Consider the following 21,755-nt stretch of genomic DNA (forward strand, 5'->3'; position numbering starts at 1 on the left):
CAGGACAGGCTGTCTAGATAAGCAAAATTAAGCTGTACATTATTTATTTGTTAAATTTATATGCCACACATCTCACTATCCCAAAAAATTACCTCCTCCATCTCAGTGTCTTTCACTGAAAAAGGCCTATTCTTTGTAATTATCTGGTGAGCTTCCAATAATTGTCCAATGTACTTCCGATAAGGAAGGCACTTGGCCATTTGGAACCGCAACAAAGTGTGAAGCATAAAATATGTAGTTTCTTGCAATCTGTTAACTCTTGCATTTTATTTCCCTTTCTGTTCTGTCTCTTCCTCCTCTTTCTTCTTCTTCCTCCTTCTCCTCCTGTAAAAAAACGCTCCTATATTGGAACATTGACTAACATGGGGAATGCCCACCAAACTATGCACAAAAAGTATTATAAACATTCCTGGAAAAGCATCTGTATGGCCAACAGGGAAACTTCATTGCATGCATCCATTTTGTTCCACGAAATGTTCTTCCTAGAAAGGTTCTTTTCAAAAATGATGGTTATAAAACTGTATGGAGAGGGTGGGGGAGGGAGAGGGTGGGGGGAGGGAATAAAAAAAACCCCAGTAACCTAAAAAAATGTGTGGCTTTAAATAATTATCAGTCACACAGTGAAGGCTTTGGGGAAAAAAAGATACCACATCACCAATTTTTACTCTGTGTACCTTGTACTTGTGCATACTTGCAGTAGCAAGTATCTCATTCCAAAATAAACTGAATCATACAGACACACGTACACTTCCTTTCCCCACCCCCCAGAATTTATATTCAAGGACAGAGAGAACAGACAGATTGCATGGTTTCCCAATATGTTCATTTCCTAATCAAAGATCTTTGAAGGTCCTCTTTTATGTTTCATTTTGAAAGAGTGCAAATGCCTGTGAGATCCCATTACATTTCCCTCCCCCTTTTTATTTTAAGCCTGACAAACACCAGCCTGCCTTTTGACAGCTGTATGGGGGCAAAGAGGGACAAGGAGTCAAGCCTTTTTAGCTTGTTTTTTTAAATCCTTTGCGGAATGTTTTTAGCATGAAAGGCAAAACGCTCACCTTCCAATGGGTCCACAGAGAACCCTTCTTCATTGGCTGTCATCAGAACAGACTGGCCCCCTTTATCCCTCATTTTGAGTCCTTGAGTGGCTCAGACTGCTAAGACAGTCTGTTATTAACAGCAGCTGCTTGCAATTACTGCAGGTTCAAGCCCCACCAGGCCCAAGGTTGACTCAGCCTTCCATCCTTTATAAGGTAGGTAAAATGAGGACCCAGATTGTTGGGGGCAATAAGTTGACTTTGTATATAATATAAAAATGGATGAAGACTATTGCTAACATAGTGTAAGCCGCCCTGAGTCTTCGGAGAAGGGCGCGATATAAATGCAAATAAATAAATAAAATAAATTTTGTTCCTGAGCTGTGATGTAAATTGTGTTACTAAGTTATTTTCCACAGGGCAAAACACATCACCCGCTGCAAACCACTTAAGATAATGAAGAAAGTTAGAAGAGATTGTCATGACAGCACCTCATTTTACTGTCACAGTAAAGACTAAGAAAGGCTCAAAAGTATCCACGTTTTGTCTAGTATACTGACAGAATTACACAATTACACTTTTGGAGGTGTTTTATAGGTCAGAGAGATCCAGACCGGAAGCATTTCTCAGATTTATTTCTTAAATTTATATGCCGCCCATCTCAGTGTCCAGATAACTATGGAGCCTCTCCATGTGCATTTCCACTTCTATAATTCCCAGGAAACATGGCAAAGAAAAAGGCATGGTGGGAATTGTGGTTCAAAACTTTACATGGCCTATTGGCATGAAATAATTATTTGCCTATTAATGAACTAAGGCATTAATTAATAGTTGAGCTCAAGAAGCGTTGTGTTCCTTTTTAGAGGGACACCCTCCCATGCATCCGGCTGCCTCCTTCTCCAACTTCAGTCAATAATTTTATTCTGTTTGTATTGTGATTTAATTGAGTTTATACTTATATTTGATGTTTTAAATGTTTACGCTGTAAGCCGCTCAGAGGCGCCCTGAAAGAAGGTGGTGGCAAATAAATTTAATAAGTAAAATAAAATAAATAAAAATAGCACAGGCTTATATAACACTGGATTTTTATTATGTAATAATCATAGACATTTGACACTCTATCCGTTCTCCATTTTGTCTCTCACTCACATACACTCCTCACACCTTGTTCAAAATCATTTTTGCAAAGTCTCTTGGGATTCGTAGTATTACAGGACAAGAGATTTCAGCCACTGTTCAATTGAAATCTACTCTCTTTATACAAAAGTCCATTATCTTATATTCTGTTGCTCAGATGGCAAATCTTTGCTCTCTTTCTGCTAAATTTTCAGGTCTTTGAAATACATTTCATCTCCTGGTTTGGTCAAATATATAAGGATTAAAGATGTTATTTCAAGTTTCAGAGCAACTGGGACATAAAGTTAATTTACCATGGTTAATCCATTTATAAATAACCATAAAATAAAAATAATCTCAAAAAGGAGGGTGTTTGAGAAAGATGACAACATTTGAAATTCTTATACAAAACCAAGATCATTAAGATTATTAAGAATTTAAGATGGATGCATATGTTGTTGCTGAAATATGACATAGAGACAGAACAAATTAAATAATTTGAAGATGAAATGGATGCAAAATTTGAGAAAAGTAATTACAATGGACCAAAGAGAAGAGCTATGGGGGAAAAAATCAATAAAACTTATTCTAAGGCACAATTTGATTTATATTCTCTAGAAATGTTCTACAGAAGACATATTAATTATGATATCTACAGAGATAGATAAAAACAGACGAATGTTAAAAATGTACAAAGAAAAAACATTTTACTATACATAAAAAGGTAAAGGTTCCCCTCGCACATATGTGCTAGTCATTCCCGATTCTAGGGGGCGATGCTCATCTCTGTTTCAAAGCCGAAGAGCCAGCACTGTCCGAAGTCGTCTCCGTGGTCACGTAGCTGGCATGACTAAACACCAAAGGCATATGGAATGCTGTTACTTTCCCACCAAAGGTGGTCCCTATTTTTCTACTTGCATTTTTTACATGCTTTCGAACTGCTAGGTTGGCAGAAGCTGGGACAAGTAACGGGAGCTCACTCCGTTACACAGCTCTAGGGATTCAAACCGCTGAACTGCCAACCTTTCAATTGACAAACTCAGCATCTTAGCCACTGAGCCACCGCTTCCCTTACTTACTATACATAGTGAACATGCAAAAACGCAGAGGTATCGGAAAGAAATACATAAAAAGAATAAAAAAACCCCCTACAAATAAAATATAAATTGAAACCACAGGTATTTCTATTGGTCATAATTCTAGGCACCATACATGAAAAATATTAAATTTAGCAAGAAGCAATATACAAAGATTGAAGCAAGAATATACCTAGCACAATATTGGAAAATAGATACCTTGCTATGATATCAGACTGGGAGACTAAAATTGGATACATGCCATAATAGGAACATTGACTGTACACATCCACAAAAAAAGTTTAGTTATGTTGAAGCAGAAATGGCTCTCTTGTATAAAATATAAGGCAGATTTGGACCCCTGGAATATGTTTTTAGGATTCAAATAGAAACTGGCAACAATTAGTATTTGATGCAAAGTCCAATATTTACCGGTAAACAGCGGCTAGTGGTTAGGGATACTAGCGCCTAGTGGTTGGGGATACCAAGGACAAGGTAAGATATACCATTAAAAAGTTACTTTCTTTTTCCCCTATATCTTGTTTAATTCAAATGTAGCAATCTTTTTATGTATTGCCTTGGTTTTTTTTCTATTTTCTTTGTATTGCAATATTATACAGTAACAAAGGATATGGATTTAAACAAAAGACAGAAAGTTCTCATTTGGTGAGTGATTTATTGTCAAGGTTTATAAGCCAATAATTTTTTTTTAATCTGATTCTGGATATTACAAATTCAAAATAAGACAAGACACAGCTTTAAGTTAAGTTATTCTGTAATACTTCCTAATATTTACAACCATTTTAAATGTATCTTTGGCAATGGTGAGGATATGTATGTGTGTGGCTGTGAGTGTATGTATATACACCAGTACTTTATGTTAATGGTGTATGTAACACTGTTTTACTCTAAGTAAAATAATTACAGAAATACTTATGTTTCTGAATGGCAAATAATTTTCACATCCTGTTACACTTGGCATTGAGCCAGCTTCAGACTTAAGAGCTTGGTTTCTTAAGGCATGTTCATACTCTTTTACTATGCAATCCTACTTTGTTCCTGGAAAATGTCTTGCTAAAAAACATTGCTAGGATTTACCTTCTTCAACATCTATCGTAGCTACCTTTTGTGGTCTCCATCAGTTAAATATAGGAAGAACAGATTCAATTCAATGCAAACGTCACCTACAGCTTAAGCTACCTCTCTCTATAGATATCCCCTATGCAAGATGGTGGGAAACTGTAATGGCATGTAGGAATGACCTTGCAAGACAGGAGAGAGAAATGTAGACTGGACAACCGGAATGTAAAGGACAACTCAGCCGTCAAAAGGAGGGAGGATATGGGAAATGTTTCAGAACAACCCTCCCTAGTTTTCTATAAAGTAAAAAGAAAGGGGGGGGGGATACTTTCACTCTTGCAAGATTATCTTAAGGTAACAATAAAGGTAATACTCCTGATTGTGCTTCTTGCCTGGACTACCTCAAAGAACTAACGAAAACTCATTTTAGGAGGACAGCCTCTCCAGATCTAGCTTTCTCTTGTCATGGAACTCCATTGTTGTGAGGGCAGAATACAACAGTAGAGTGGAGTAGAGTGGAGTGGGAATGGAATGGAATAGAATGGAATGGAATGGAATGGAATGGAATGGAATGGAATAGAATAGAATAGAATAGAATAGAATAGAATAGAATAGAATGAACGTTGGAGGTCTTCTAGTCTAAATCCCTGCTCAGGCAGGAAATCCTATACCAATTCAGACAAATTGTTGTTCAATGTCTTCTTAAAAACTTCCAGTGTTGGAACATTCACAACTTCTGGAGGCAATTTGTTCCACTTATTAACTTATAACTTCCACTTATAACTTATAAAACAGTTATTGTTTTAACTGTCAGGAGATATCTTCTTAGTTCTAGATTGCTTCTCTCCTTGATTAATTTCCAACCATTGCTTCTTGTCTTGCCTAAAGGTGCTTAGGAGAATAGCTTGACTTCCTCTTCCTTGTGGCAACCCCTGAGATATTGTAACACTGAGACATTGTAACACTGCTATCATGTCACCCCCTAGTCCTTCTTTTCATTAAACTAGACATAGACCAATTCAACTGAAAAAAAAAATGAATCTAGACCTAGGATAAATTCATGCACTATTGTTACCAAAAGGTGGTTGTCTGAAACCACTTCTAAACAGTGGTTATTCTGTCATGAATTATTATGTATAGCAGGATCCCCAATCCTTGGTCCCAGGCGCTTGCAGGAAACCATCTCCTCTCCCATCCTGCTGCCGGTCCGCAGAGCCAAAAAAGTTGGGGACCGCTGATATGTAGAGAAAGACCATATGGCAGAGGTCAGAGCTAGCTATTGATGGGATGAAGATTAACATGTGATGGGATAGTAAATGTTGTGACCATTTTATGCATTATTATGCTCTCTCTCAGGATTGGCCACCTGAAGTTATTTGAGATACATTTAACAGGCTAATGTAACAAAAACCCACAGACAAAAAAAAGAGCAAAGACCTTTTCTCAGTAAAGCAAATGGAAAAAACTATTGGAGGACAAAAATGATTTTGAAGACGTCCATTACTTTGGAAAACAAAAATTGCTGAAATATGTTTTCTCTTACTGAGATTCTAATTTAGCTTTGGTGTGAATGGCAACAAACGGATCCTCAGCAAAATTGCTAATGTTAAAATTAGCAGTGCCATCTCCATGGACCTGGATTTTAATTCCAGTACAGGTATTATTCTCCTTCTGTCCAGATATAATATCACAGTAAGTTCCTTCAGGAAGGCCAGTTTGCAACGTAGCATTCAGATTCCTATTAAAAAAGAAAAGTGTTCAAATTAGGCAAATGTACTGATTTTATATCATACACCTTTATTCCCTAGATTTAATTTTGTTGCTTTGAGACTCTGTTTTGTAATACAATGCCAACATTGGTATCCAATTTCCCAAATCAAAATGCTGTCTTTTAGCATTTAAAGTCCCAAAGAAGATTACGTCAGGGTTTTTTTTATATAATATCTCTACTCCTTCCTATAGATATAATAATAATAATAATAATAATAACAACAACAACAACAACAGAGTTGGAAGAGACCTTGGAGGCTTTCTAGTCCAACTCCCTGCCCGAGCTTCATCTTTTCCTGTACTTCATCTTTTCCTGTACTTCATTTGTTTAAGAATGTTTTGAGTTGAAATCATAAGAATTGGCTTATGGGGCCCAATTGCTTTGCAAAATAGCTTGTACACTACTATTGCTATTATTTTGTGAGATGTGTGTGACCATATTCTTCTTTCAATAGTAGTTGGTAAAGGTGCAAACCCAAAGATCAGCTAAAAGCTGGCCAGAGTTGTTGGAAGTCAGGCAGCATACTAATTAATTAATTATAATTTTAATAAATAAGCAAAAATGTAATAAACACTTTCCTGAGATTATCTGAATCTGACTAACTTGATGGTTTGAGACAGATAGTAGCCTTTCCAAGCCCAGTACATTCCAGAATTCTGGACTACAGATCCCATATTTTCTAATCAGAAAAACCAAGGGCAAGATTAGAGGAAGGCTATGGAGTCTACAGTCACAGTACTGAAAGGCATTTGTTTGGGAAATGCTGCAGTGTAGTCCCAAGTTCCAACAAGATGTCTGCCTCCTATATGTAAAATCCCTGTTTACTTACCAGTCATCATTATTGAAGACAATAAATCCTTGGTTACCACGACCGAATGCCACTTGATTGCTGTCGTTGTCCCACCAATTGGTAAACGGTTGCCCATCCACAACATTGCGGAAAATAACCATATTCCTTGGAGAAGAGAAGGAAAAATTGTTATTCAAAATCTTGACCTGCATTAGCTTTTTCCCAGCTTGACGTGTTACATGTTCTGATTGGAAATTATGGGAACTGAAGTCCAATTGGTCTAGAAGATGACAGAATCTGGGAAGCATGCATATCGAGGAACTGTGAAATTTTCTAACCTTATTTGACGCCACCGATGTTCACAGATCCAGCCATTGCCACAGGTTGTGTCTGGATTAATTGTTACAGACTTAATTGATCCATCTTCATAACTTGGGGGACCAACCCAGGAATTAATATCCTTGTTGTTAAATACAAATTAGACATGAAAAGAAAATGTAAAAAAAAACAAAAAAAAACAAGCGAGATTAAAATATACCTGACAATCATAATTTCATTTTTTTATGCAAAAAAGTCCATAAAGGGTTTCCAGTCAGCAATAAATGTCTTTTCTCTAATCAAATGTCAGTTTGGCCACCTCAGTAAATTCTATCACCTTCACCAACCATTCCTAGGTTTGTTTGTTTTACTAAATTTACTTGCCATACGTCCTTCTATCTTTGTGCATACAATAATTTCACTGTGATTATCATATACAAAAACAGAATTCCAATTTTTCCAACTGTTTATCCCTCAGGCCCAAGAGGAAGACCTATATTGGCAAATCAATTAATACATGTAACAGAATTCAGAATTTATCTTCTAGTCAAACTCCCTGATCAAGCAGGAAAATGTATACCATTTTAGAATTTGTCAGAAATGGTATAGGGTAACCTGCTTGACCAGGAGGGTTGTACAAGAAGATCTTCAAGGTTTCCTTTCCTGTTATTCTCTTATCTTCTGTTGACTGGCTCTCGTCCAGCCCATTACTGAGTTCAGGGTCACAATCTTGGAGCTACAGACCAGGTACCAACTAAGCATGATCTCATTTATTCATTTATTTATTAAATATTTTTGGCATCTATAGGCCAGAGGTGGTTTCAGCAGGTTCTGACCAGTTCTGGAGAACCGGTAGCAGAAATTTTGAATAGTTCGGAAAACCAGTAGTAAAAATTCTGACTGGCCCTGCCCCCATCTATTCTCTGCCTCCCAAGTCCCAGCTGATTGGGAAGAAATGGGGATTTTGCAGTAACCTTTCCCTGCCATGCCCACCAAGCCATGCCATGCCCACCAAGCCACACCCACAGAACTGCTAGTAAAAAAATTTGAAACCCACCACTGCTATAGGCTATAGGCTTCAAGCATACTTTCTCAGCCATGTTCTGCCTCTTGATTACTTTAAGGGTCTCAGCAAGTGAGATGGGTTGGTTAACCAGAAAAAAAAAATCCCTAAAGTTTTGAAGAGAGGATGTTTCATTCTTCAAATCCATCTAAAATATTAAAGTCCCCCAAAAAGGGTTCAAAATGTTCTACCTGACAATTTTATGAGTTCTTGATATGATAGGAATGCATGTGCCCCACAGATTGCCTCTCTCTGGTACAGATATTAAACAGTATTATGAAATACTGCCGAGGATGAAGAGGAATCAGCCTGGTCACATCATTGTCCTAATAAAAGGCATCCATCAGGACATCCAAGGTTCCCACTTTGCTGTGGAGAGGCGAGGTTCAACTACTTGATGCTGGATACATAATTAATAGATGCCATTCATTTCCCCAAGCTGTTTGTTAAATTTACAAAACATACTGACCTCTCCATTTTCAAAATATCTTGGCCACCTGAAACTTGACATGATCCTTGTAAAGCCGTAAGGATGCGCAAGCATGAAGCCAACTCCCATTTTATAGAGCCTAAATAGGGAATAAAAAACAACAACAGAGAAACTCAGATTTGTAGTTCTCAAGGAAGAGAGACTCAGTCAGGCCTTCTGGACTCTTCTGGTTTTGGTGTCTGGGATCAAGAGAAAAAGATACCTAACTTCATTCCATATATGCAAAAGCAGTGGTGGGTTGCCCCCGGTTCGGACCAGTTCTATAGAACCGGTAGTAAAACTGGCAGGAGGCTCCGCCCACTGACCCGGATGCCGTCATACGCGATCTGCACATGCGCAATCTCGTTGCAAACCGGTAGTAAAGGTAAGTAGAACCCACCCCTGAGCAGAAGCAATTAGATTGACAGTTAAATCTTTCTTCGGCACAGATATTTTAATGGACTTGAGAGTAGCTGGCTAGTTTAAGGGATGCAGAACAGCTTGCATGGCACACACAGTTCTGCCTACCAAAACAGAGAAAGAACTGAAAAAGTAAGTAAGAACAGTTTTGAGAATTGTTGCTACTATCCCAAATCCTCCTACTTGAGGCAGTTGTCCCAGTTAGCTTACAAGACATCTGGCAAAAGCACCTTCAGAAGTGCTTCTCACCTGGAATCCCAGAAGGTCAAAATAGAAGCTCCACCACCTCCATGACTTCTTTGGTTATCATGATTGTCCACAAAGACAACAGCTTTATTAGAAGGCATAAAACCCCAACCTTCACCCCAGTTCCTAAAAAAAAAAAAAAAAAAGACAGCAAGAGTCAGATTAAGTGAATACAGTATATCAATGTATTAAGAATCTTTTTAAAAAAGCAGAAAACTAAATTACTTCAAATAAGTCATCTTTTCTCCATGCCATTTGCGAATGACTGTCCCTAGTTTGGCACCATATTTGAACTCAGTTACTCGGCCGTTTCCAAAGTACTCACTGGATGAAATGGACTCCCCACCTAGATCAATTACCTGAAGGAAAGATATTGTGGCATAAAACCTTAAATGAAAAAACAAACAATTATATATTTTGCATAAATATACCTGACAACAGAAGTCATCTCCTGATAAAATAAAACAATGGAGAAATCTAATATGGAGTCTATGTTGACTAAGATCCTCCTTCTCATTAAGCTAAATATATTTTGCTTGTCTGTAGTTTAGCTTGTTATAGCGTAAGAATGATGTCAATGAGGTTTCTAAACCAGGATTTAAGTTTTAATATGAACCTAACCAACTCAATGAACCAGTGGTGAGTTTCAAAATTTTTTACTACCAGTTCTGTGGGTGTGGCTTGGTGGGCATGGCTTGGTGGGCGTGGCAGGGGAAGGATACTGTAAAATCTCCATTCCCACCCCTCTCCAGGGGAAGGATACTGTAAAATCCCCATTTTCTCCTGATCAGCTGGGACTTGGGAGGCAGAGAACAGATGGGGACAGGGACAATCAGAATTTTTGCTACTAGTTCTCCGAACTACTCAAAATTTCTGCTACCAGAACTGGTCAGAACCTGCTGAAACCCACCTCTGCAATGAAGCCAACTATGTAAACCAGGAGTGTCAAACTCACGGTGTCATGGCGTCATCACATGACGTATCTTTTTCCTCTTTCGCTAAACTGGGCGTGGGCGTGGCCAGCATGTGATGCATCCAGCCCATGAGTTTGACAGCCCTGATGTAAACCATGGCTTACTGAATTATGTAAACACAGGCATAATAATTCAGCTCCAGCTTTGCCTTCAGGGTAATCAAATAGGATTGCCTGGTTCACAAATCACTGATGTTAACTTTCAAGAAGTACAAAATCACTTCATATTGCTTCCTTTTCAGTGGAGCCAGTTCACATATGCAATTAGGAACCATCCAATTTTACTAATAAATTCATGGATATATTGACCAGAATAGCTTAACATCAATCTTGTTTAGTGAAAAAAAAAAGATGTCGCAAGGGTACCTACAAAAAGCTAAGAATCTCATCTCTTTTTTAAAAAATAAAAGGTCCCTCCACTAAGCTATCAGCATGCAATCTCAAGTTTGTGGCATAAAGTTGTGATATATTCCACACCAGAATTGGAATTATGATCTTTTAATCACTGTTTTTACATTATTTTTCATTAGATGGCTTATCATAACAAATAAGGTTATGTTCCTCTACTGCTTCCAACTTTGGCTTTTATCTGGAGCTGGAGGCCTAAGAAAATGTTCAACCATGCCTTCATTCCAATCTTTGTTATATTTTTGATACTGATCCTTAGTATAAAATAGATATGTAGACAGTTTACCTCTTGGAAGATGAATGGCCTTGTCCCTTCAGCAAACCATTTCGTGTTGAGATTTTTTAGTTTGTCTAAAAAGGCTTTCATATCCCCAGGCCACATGTGCTTGGAAGCATCAATGCGAAATCCTGCTACACCAATGTCAATTAGGTGATTCATATACTCTGCAACTTTGGAACGCACATAATCCTTCTCTAGTGCAAGATCAAGAAGACTAACAAGGCGACAGTCCCGAACCTGTTCAGAAAGTTCATTTAAAGAAATCAACATATCCAACACACATTTTCCAACATAAACAGACTCTAAAGTCTCCAAAGTTATTCTTGGATTCTGGCAACCAAAGAAAAAAATCAGTTTGTTTATTTGTATCCCACTTTTATTATCTTTACAAGTCACTCAAGACGTCAAACTTATCCAACACACATTCTTCCTGTTGCATTCCCCACAACAACAGTCCTGTGAGGTGAGTTGGGTTGAGAGAGAGGGACTGGCCAAAGGTCACCTAGCTGGCTTTTATTATTAAGTTGGGACTAGAACACCCAGTCTATAGAACTCAGAGCTGCCCAAGAGTTACTTTAAGGTAAGATGGGTGCTACCTACCTACCTACCTACCTACCTACATACTCACTCAAGTTGAGGGGTCAACCTCTCAGATGGGTTGCAATGATAAAATTTAGAATTACAGCAGATTGTCATTTAAATATAATCTTATGTTAAAATCCCTAGCTATAGCAATGTGAGAACCAAGAAATATTAATGCAGATTTCTGTTTTTGACCAGATTTCTACAATTTAAAGGTGAGGGGTGTTAGGGGGTATGTACACATTTACAAGAATGAAATTCTCATGGATGACTGCTAAAAGGATCTAGAAGAGTGAACTCAGCATTAAGACTGAATTCAAATTCAAATTTGCTTATTACAAACCTGAGGCCAGATACAAAGAAGATAGCAATATATACCGCTTCACAATGCTTTACAGCCCTCTCTAAATAGTTTATAGAGTCAGCATATTGCCCCCAACAATCTGGGTCCTCATTTTACCAACCTAGGAAGGATGGAAGGCTGAGTCAACCTTGAGCTGGTGAGAATCGAACTGTTGAATTGCTGGCAGCTGGAAGTCAGCAGAAGTAGCCTACAGTACTGCACTCTAAGCACTGCACCATAACAAAAAGTATTACATCCTTTAATATATATGTAAATGTGCAGAAGAGAAAAACAATAAGCAGTGTCTAAAAGTAATTAATAACATTGTTACTAAAATAAGCCCAAATAAAATAAGAAGTTCCAGTCCTAAATAATGGTGTTACGACTGACAGATATGGATTCTCAAGTCTACATGGAATCTCTGCCATTCTGTCTCAGGGACTGCCAGATGTGACAAAGGTCTAGTCTTCAGAATACAGATTAATACCTACCAAGTTTCTGAAATAAAAGAATATCAAACTGGGTAATATTAAGTCATGAAGGCAGGATTCCTTGTTCTGTCTTCATACTCAGCAATATTCCAGGAGAGCAGTGACAATTATTCAGACAATCATATGAGTCAATGGAGACTTTATGATGTTCCTCAAGCAACAACAAAATGCTATTCACATTGGCATCCTGCCCATGAGGAGATGCCAGCTAGCAGGTCTTCATAGAAGAGCTCGAAACTAGTCCTGAGGGACAGTTCATCCCGCCTGCAACTCTTCAAATCAGCCCCATCCCCAAACTTTGGTCAGTCTGAGCAGAAGTTAATTATGCTAGCTCTGTTTCAGCCGTCCTTCATCCCTTTAATTTCAAAGTGTCTTATGGAGAAGGTATAAGGATGCTTCCCGCCAAGCCCACGAAATTGGAACAGGGTGAAATTACCAAAAGTTCGGATACCTAAGATACATGCTGTTTTCTTAAAATAGAAGGCATACTTTATACATTTTTTTTAAAAAAAATCATAACATATTAAAACAGTATTTAGTCTCAGAGGAGCCACTGCAGCTGGGTTCTTGATAGTTCTCCCAAAACAGATTCACCTTCCATGAGAGATTGTGTATGGGGGGGGAGGCAGTTTCTATTCTCCCAATCTTTTTTTTTTTAATGTCTTCAGTTTTCAGTGATGTGCTTCCAGTTCATTGCCTGTTATTGAACTGATTATCTGTGGTTGGTACGTTTCTTTTGCAATCAGTATTAAGTATTATTATATTTGATGTATTTTGCTTTTTTAAAGTTTATTTTGGGAACAGTCCAGATGGATTGTTGGGCAGTACAAAAACTTGCTTATTGCAATCCATAAATAAAACTGACTTTGAAAATTCACTCACTGTGGGCAGGTAATTCCTCTGTGCCCAGCATAAAATATAATGCAGGGAGATAGCACAGCGTCCTCTCATTAATTGCACATGATTAAAAAAAGGATCGTGTTGAGACTCAGCAGGTAGCCTTCTCTATGGGTAGAATTACCATGCACTCACCAAAATCTTAATGTTTTAATGATTTAATTTAATAGTACATACTACTACATTTCAACATACAGCTCCAGAACTGCTGAAGCAGAAAGTATTGAACTAACTTAACCAACGTTTATGTTGAGTAGCAATAGCAACAGCACTTAAACAGTGCTTTACAGCCCTCTCTAAGCGGTTTACAGAGTCAGCATATTGCCCCCAACAATCTGGCTCGTCATTTTACTGATCTCGGAAGGATGGAAAGCCGGGTCAACCTTGAGCCGGTCAGGATCGAACTCCTGGCAGTTGGCCGAATTAGTGAGCAATACTGCATTCTAATCACTGTGCCACCACAACTCTTTCTACCACATTTATAGATCACACCAAGCCATAGCGTAGAAGTACACATTATGTGTCTGTGTGAGCATACATATGTATGTACATATATGTAGTGTGTGTGTGTGTGTAATGTTCTATGTAAGACGGAACTGAAAAAAGATGTGGTCACAGAATGAACAGGAGAAAAAAAGTATTGTCATTTTTGGGAGGCAGTGCTGGGAGGTTTAATGAACAAGCTGGCAGAGACTTAAATAACACATTTTGCCTCTTAAATTTCCCTTAACGTGGGTAACAAATAGCCTGGCATTGGTGAGAATAGAGAGTTTTTAAGGAGTGTAAAAAAAGGGACCTGGGATTAATCCCCTTGCAAGGCTTAAATCATAAATTTTGTAAATTCCTCTAAACATTACCAACACAGGCACAAATACCTGTCCTTTCCACTTTGTCAAGACTCCTAATGTGGCCCAGGGACCACCTGCCATCCACAGATTGCTGACCCCCTATTTTGGCAAAGAAAGATCCAGTCTAGCTAAGCATTAACTGCACCTTTAATCATCTTGACCATAGCAAAGAAAACGTAAGAAAGTTTTCTTACCTATCCATTTACCACAAGTTAGGATTGCTTCTAAATCATAAACTGTGGTCAGTAGTTACTACTTCAAGTCAGTTTCGTGGCTCAAACTGTCGTTCATGTTAACCATATGTTGTCAGTTTGGATGACAGAAGTAGCTATGGCTAAGTGAACGTGAAAGCAAAATGATCAGTTATATTTCAGCAGTCGTCCTGAAAAGGACACATCCAAGCCCAGATTCCATTGAGGATCTGACCCACCGGTCACCTTAGTGCCCCCACGCCTTAGATGGAGGGCACGGGGTCCCAGAAATGCTTGCATCTGCATACAACTCACATATTTACAGCGCACAACCAACATGTAAGATTCTGTCTTAGAAATCCTAATTGATTTTTGTCAGGTTTTATTCTTCTGCTCAGATTACATATAATTCCTAATAAGTTACTAACTCACTCACTCACACACATACACACACACATGCATACATGAATTTTACTTGAATCCTCTTTAATGTGCTCAATGTCATATTTACACTAGAGCTTAATCCTGTGAAATGCTGAACTGGTCTAGTGGTTCAGGCACCAGACTAGAAAGCAAGAGATTGTGAGTTCAAGTCCTGCCTTAGTCATGAAAGCTGGCTGGGTGACTTTCAGCCAGTCACTCTTTCTTCAATCAACTTACCTCACAGGATTGTTGTTGTGAGGAAAAGAGGAAGAGGAAGATTTGCTGTTTGCTGCCTTGAGCTATTTTTAAAAATAATAAAGGCAGGATACAAATAAATTAAAAATAATAAATAAATACCATTAAAATAATAAAACTCATGAAAGATCAGCATGTTTATGTTCTATCTACAAGTGACAGAAACCTGGCTTAAGAATGAGACTATCTATACGCAATCTCACTGGCATGACTGTTTCAACCACTAAAAAATAAAGAACAGAATGCACATATATACAGGTATTCCTCAACTTAGTTCATTTAGTGACCATTCAAAGTTACAATGCCACTGAAAAAAAGTGACTTGGGACTGTTTTGCAGTTATGACCACCACAGCATCCCTGTGATCATGTGATCAAAATTCAACCGCTTGGCAACTCACTCATATTTATGACGGTTGCACTGTCCCAGGGTCATGTGGCCATATTTTGCCATCTTCTGACAAGCAGAGTCAATGGGGAAGCCAAATTCCCTTAACAAACGTGTTACTAAGTTAACAACTCCAATGATTCGCTTAACAACTGCGGCAAGAAAAGTCGTAAAATGGGGGCAAAACTCACTTAACAAATGTCTCACTTAGCACTCACAGAAATTTGGGGCTCAGTTGTGGCTGTAAGTGGAGGACTACCTTTTAATGAATTCAGAAAAGTACCTGGTAGAGATCATTGTAATTTTCTATCTCTCCACTGGCAGTTCTGCATTTCCCATCATTGAAATCCCATCCAGAGTACGGTACAGCAGGAAAATCTCGCCTGTGTGAATCAAAGTAGCTTCCACATGTAGAATGGTGGCCAGATCCAGCAGCAGCTCCACACATATGGTTGACAACAGCATCCACATAAATGTATACCTGAACAGAAAATAGTCAATCAGGTAACAGCCAGTTGAAAGGAGGCCCTGCTCTATGGGCATGGGAAGGAAGTGACATCAAGCACTTCCTGAGATATCATCTTCTTTTAATGACCCCATAATCCCTTGCGGGGTGGAGTCTGGGCAACTGAATGGAGCTGAGTGCTTACTGGCCGGAAGCCCTTCCTGTACCCAATGCAGAGCTATATTCAGCAGATATTATCCTCATCATGGCCAGAGAGAGAAATATCTATCTCTACCTAGGATCGAACTCACAGCCTCCCAATTGTAAGGTGAGAGCTCCACCTCTAGGCCACTCCATCACTAAGCACATCCTGAGACCATCATGCATATTATATAATCCATGCCCATCCCACAATGTCATGATGACATCATCCTGTGACATCGTAACACTGTTCTGTGGCAATGCCATATGAACACAGCCTTCATCTTTTTCGTTAATCATGAGCAAGAAAGATATTCTCTGGTTTGTGAAAAAAACACACACATTACTTTCTAGCTCATTGAAATTATGATACTGATTTTTTAAATTCTAAATTTTAAAGTTTTAATCCTTTGTAATTTTATATGGGGTATTTTAGGTTAGGTCAATCTGACGGTTTTAATTCGGCCATTATGGAATAGGTATTTTAAATTGATATTTTAACTTTGTATACTTGCTGTTTTTATTTTTGGCTGTACACCGCCCTGAGTCCTTCGGGAGAAGGGCGGTATAAAAATTTAAATAAATAAATAAAATAAATAAATAAATAAGTGTAGCTTTACAAAAATAAGACCAAAATTCCCTTATAAACTATAGATCAGGAAGTCTCCAAATCCATACTTGTATTCACAATTTGGCCTTAATAGGAAAATGATTTTCTCAAGGCAGTCTGGATACCAAAATAGGGGGATATTAATAGCTAATTGATCATAAAGATAACTAAGACGGCACGTGTAAATGCTTGGAAGTGTTGCTACACAATTGCAAGGCATAATTGCATTTTTCCACTCTCTTACTAGCATAATTCAAGATGCTGCAACATTTGCAAATTGCTTATATTCAACCTATCTTAGGAACACTTTCTCCCTTGGGCTTCTATTACTACCTTTGGAAGCTACCCAATTGCCCTATGAATGATACCATCTGTGCACCAGGCTCAGTTAAAGTCATGGAAACCACGTTCCTGGCAGGTGCCCTGTTCCCAGTGATAAAATTCCTTCCCACATTGATTTGCCAAAGTACCATTCTGAGCTTTGTATGCTGGCAGCATCACAGCCAAAGGATATCAAATAAAAGTCTTTGTGCTTGCAAGGGCGATGAGTCGGTCCCTCCAGAACCTATCTAGTCCTAATTTACATTTCACCTTTGTAGGGCAGACATAAAAGGAGTAGCAATGAAACAATTTACAAAAACCAGTAGATGATTTCACAGTCAAGATGAAGTTTGCTTTCCCATGCTGTGCTTTTTGAATGCTCCTTGCTGATCCTTTCTCCTTTCCAAATTTAGAGATGGATGGTGGCTGATTTGTTTTCCCAAAATAGCTCCTATTACTACACCTGTATTATTTAGACCCAGCTTGTAGATCAGGCTCCTAGCTGACTAGGAATGACGCAAAACATAGTTCTCCCAATTTCCAGCACTAGTAAATCAGACTTTTGTAATTCCTTACATTTTTAGGCACTGAGAGTCACATCAACTACATTTCTTATCATTTTTGCAGGCTGAATGTTTCTGTAGGTGTGTATGGAATCGTAGAAGACTACATCATATAGCAGTAATATCTAAAATCCAGCTAGTAACTTTTGTCCTCATTTTGTTAATTCAAAGAAAAGATGACTTCAGGCAGTCTGTCAGCCTTTGGGAGACTAAATTTTATTGCACTCAAAATTATATTTTCTGGAATGTGCTTATTTTGAAGAGACCAATCTTAAATTAAATTAAATCTGCTAACCAGAGCTTATAGAACATTTGCTAGACCAATTCTTGAATATAGCTCGCCTGTCTGGAACCCATACCAAATTTCAGACATCAATACAATTGAACGTGTCCAGAAATATTTTACAAGAAGAGTTCTCCACTCCTCTGAATACAACAAAATACCTTATGCCAACAGACTTGAAATCTTGAATTTAGAAAACTTAGAACTCCGCCGCCTTCGACAGGACCTGTGTTTAACTCATAGAATCATCTATTGCAATGTCCTTCCTGTTGAAGACTACTTCAGCTTCAATCATAACAATACAAGAGCAAACAATAGATTTAAACTCAATGTTAACCGTTTCAATCTTGATTGCAGAAAATATGACTTCTGTAACAGTTATTAATACTTGGAACACACTACCTGACTCTGTGGTCTCTTCTCTAAATCCCCAAAGCTTTAACTTAAAACTGTCTACTATTGACCTAACCCCATTCCTAAGAGGTCTATAAGGGGCGTGCATAAGAGCACAAACGTGCCTGCCGTTCCTGTCCTATTGTTTCCTTTCATTATATCCAATTAATATAGTTATTACATACTTATGCTCATATATATGCTTATATATTATATATTATATACAGGGACGCAGTGGTTCAGGGGCTAGGACATTGAGCTTGTCGATCGAAAGATCGGCAGCTCAGCGGTTCGAATCCCTAGTGCTGCCATGTAACGGGGTGAGCTCCCGTTACTTGTCCCAGCTTCTGCCAACCTAGAAGTTTTGAAAGCACATAAAAATGCAAGTAGAAAAAATAGGGACCACCTTTGGTGGGAAGGTAACAGCGTTCCGTGCGCCTTTGGCGTTGAGTCATGCTCGTCACATGACCACGGAGACGTCTTCGGACAGCGCTGGCTCTTCGGCTTTGAAACGGAGATGAGCACCGCCCCCTAGAGTTGGCAACAACTAGCACGTATGTGCGAGGGGAACCTTTACCTTTATATTATATAGTTATTTTCATGCTTATGCTTATATATACTGTTGTGACAAAATAAAATAAATAAATAAATAAATAAATAAATTAGATGATATTCAGGATCGTTTTCTAAATTAAACCAATTAAAATGATTCCATTTTGAATTGACTAAAAGATGGTTCCACCATTAGTTTGAGAGAATGCAAACTATAATTTAAGAATACATATCACGGTTATGGGAGCAGAATTAGCTTGAACCAAAGGTCTTAAAACAAAATACCACTTACTCCAACATTGTTACATCTGTTCACCATGTCTTTAAATTCAGTCTCATTTCCAGATCGTGTACAGAGCTTGTAGCTGACAGGTTGGTATCTTTCCCACCATGGTCTCCATGGTGTTGTAATAACAAGGTTTTCATTTGGAGGAGAGATCTGTAAATTGAATAACATCACCCCACAACACAGAGAATTATTTCAGTAGCTCAGTGGCAAGCTGAAAATCCTTTTTACATAGTCCATGGAACTATGGAGATTCTCTATGCTACAATCCTTACCTTAATTTGGGTTTCTTAAGGAATACTTAAAAAAAAAAAACACTTGGGAAAAGCCCAGCCTTTCCTTACTTTTTTCCTTTTCAAGTTCATGGGTTTTCTTGAAACCAGAAACTTAAAGAGTGATTAGAAATTCTATGAATTCTGCTTCAGTTAACCAAAACCCAGTAAAAGAACTGCTGTGTCCCTCAATCAGTTTTCCCATCCTTCCAAAATAAAATAATTAGGAGAAAACTAGGAAAATTAGAAGACTAATTCACTACAGGAGTGAACTACCTCTGAATTCACCTCTATTACTCCACAACAAGAACATATAATCCATTTGTTGCTCAGAATATTATTTGATCATAACTGGGCAGTAGACTTGCTTGCTCATTTGACAAAACATTGATTTCTACTGGGTGGCAATAAATTTTGAATATGAAGTGAGATGGACTGCCTTATTTTCAACGCAAATAAGCAACTTCTACTGGGTTAATAAAATAAACATGATGCAATGTACATGAAATATATTTTTATGTCAGCTACAGCCAGCTAGAAAAGTTATCATGTCTTCATTTTATATAATTTCTTAAAGTACTGGAGGAACATTCAGTGTATATAGAAGACCAGAACTCTAGTGAATATATGTTGGACAGGATGATAAATTAGATGTTACTCGTTAAAGTAACTTGTTTGCTATATGTTGGTTTGGAAAGTGTAAATAAAATCCTGGTCCAGCTTGTTATATTACATGATGGGTAATAATAATAATAATAAATCCCATTATTCTTCTATTTCTTTGGAATAATATGGGAACGTATTTACCATCGGATGGAAAAGTATAACAATCAACATCTGATGGAGTATTATCATTAAGCAAAATGGTCATCAGTAAAAATTCCTCAGCTTTAATAGCTGACAATGCTTTAATTTCCCTAATCCCCATTATACATGATGTAGCCATTAAAAATATAATAATATGGGTTTTTTGTTTTTGTTTTTTGTTTACATTTATATCCCGCCCTTCTCCGAAGACTCAGGGCGGCTTACAGTGTATAAGGCAATAGTCTCATTCTATTTGTATATTTTTACAAATTCAACTTATCGTCCCGCCAACAATCTGGGTCCTCATTTTACCTACCTTATAAAGGATGGGCCGGGCTTGAACCTGCAGTAATTGCAGGCTGCTGTGTTCTGTGTTTTCTTTCTGTTGTGCCACAGTCCTTATGATTGATGAAGTATTTAATTAAATGGCAGCTGAGGTGCTCAGATTGCCATATTGAAAATAAACGTTGAATAAATCAGCAATCTGATTGTTGATGCAACCATTCTTCTATCAGTATCCAACTCACTACTTACTCATTTGCCTTCATTTAACCAAGTAGTTGGATGCGTGAAAAGAAGCTGAATTGCAAATTATATGCAATATTAGATTGTTGGATGCGTGAAAAGAAGCTGAATTGCAAATTAAATTATATGATAAATTAGTTGGAACACTTAGAGTTACGTGTTAACTTCACATACTCAGTACAACAAAAAATGAATTTACTCTACATCACAAATAGGCTGATGCGACAATTTTACTGCCATGTCTTTACAAAAGGTTCATTCATTTTGGCCAGTCCTTCCCAAACCAAGCTGAAGAAGCTTCTTGGATGAAAGTGAAACGTCTTCAAGGAAAAAAAACAAAGTCCAGTTGCCTTTTCGAAAAAGAGCAGTGTTGGGACAATCATGACCTGAATGACTGAGAATCTCCATTTACCTTGTTCTTTAGATGTGTAAACTTCAAATCCCAGAATTCTAAGCAACTGGCACATTGACTGGGAAATTCTGGAAGTTGAGTCAGCATGCTTGAAAGATGATTAATGATTTTACACTATAAAAACATTTCCACAGCCCTTCACTATTGTTAACATTGTTAAATTTCAATTAAATTATTTATTTTCTTAGAACCAGCAAAATTGGCCAAAGACATAGACATCTTTCCCAGAAATTATCACCAAAATGTACCTACCTGAACTCCACCAAATCCATTAGGTGCTAAGTAACGTTCGCATTCAAGAGCAATGTCATTCCAGCGCCATTCAAAGAGGTGAACAATAGATGTCCTTCCAGGCAAAGTATTTGGGTTATACTGAGCCCAACAAAGTTCCAGACCAGCAAGGAGAATTAAAATCCACATTCTGCCTTGAGTAATGAGTCTTTCTCTGCTCCCAGTTGCAGTTTTCAGTACTGTATTTATATTTCTGGTACAGCTCAAAGTACACATCAGTCATGACACATTCAACAACAATTGGCTACATTTAGCAAAGTTCCTTTAATCAAAGGTCACGCCACTTGATGGTTTAAACAAGAGGAGCAGGTGAAGATAAAGAACTAAATT

General features: G+C 37.9%; 1 protein-coding gene across 1 annotated transcript; it reads right to left on the bottom strand.

The window, feature by feature from the left end:
- Positions 1-2,148: 2,148 nt before the first annotated feature.
- LOC131193993 (pancreatic alpha-amylase-like) lies at positions 2,149-21,641 on the bottom strand. The gene is made up of 10 exons (XM_058174511.1): positions 21,387-21,641; positions 19,125-19,271; positions 15,748-15,945; positions 11,054-11,284; positions 9,612-9,745; positions 9,390-9,512; positions 8,721-8,820; positions 7,209-7,330; positions 6,910-7,035; positions 2,149-6,047 (listed from the first exon to the last, which is right to left on the bottom strand). Exons 1-10 carry the CDS (start codon positions 21,639-21,641, stop codon positions 5,849-5,851), a joined length of 1,635 nt encoding a protein of 544 aa, XP_058030494.1. The 3' UTR covers positions 2,149-5,848.
- Positions 21,642-21,755: the final 114 nt, after the last annotated feature.

The sequence above is a fragment of the Ahaetulla prasina genome, chromosome 3 (assembly GCF_028640845.1).
Source record: "Ahaetulla prasina isolate Xishuangbanna chromosome 3, ASM2864084v1, whole genome shotgun sequence".
In the NCBI taxonomy this organism is placed as follows: Eukaryota; Metazoa; Chordata; class Lepidosauria; order Squamata; family Colubridae; genus Ahaetulla; species Ahaetulla prasina.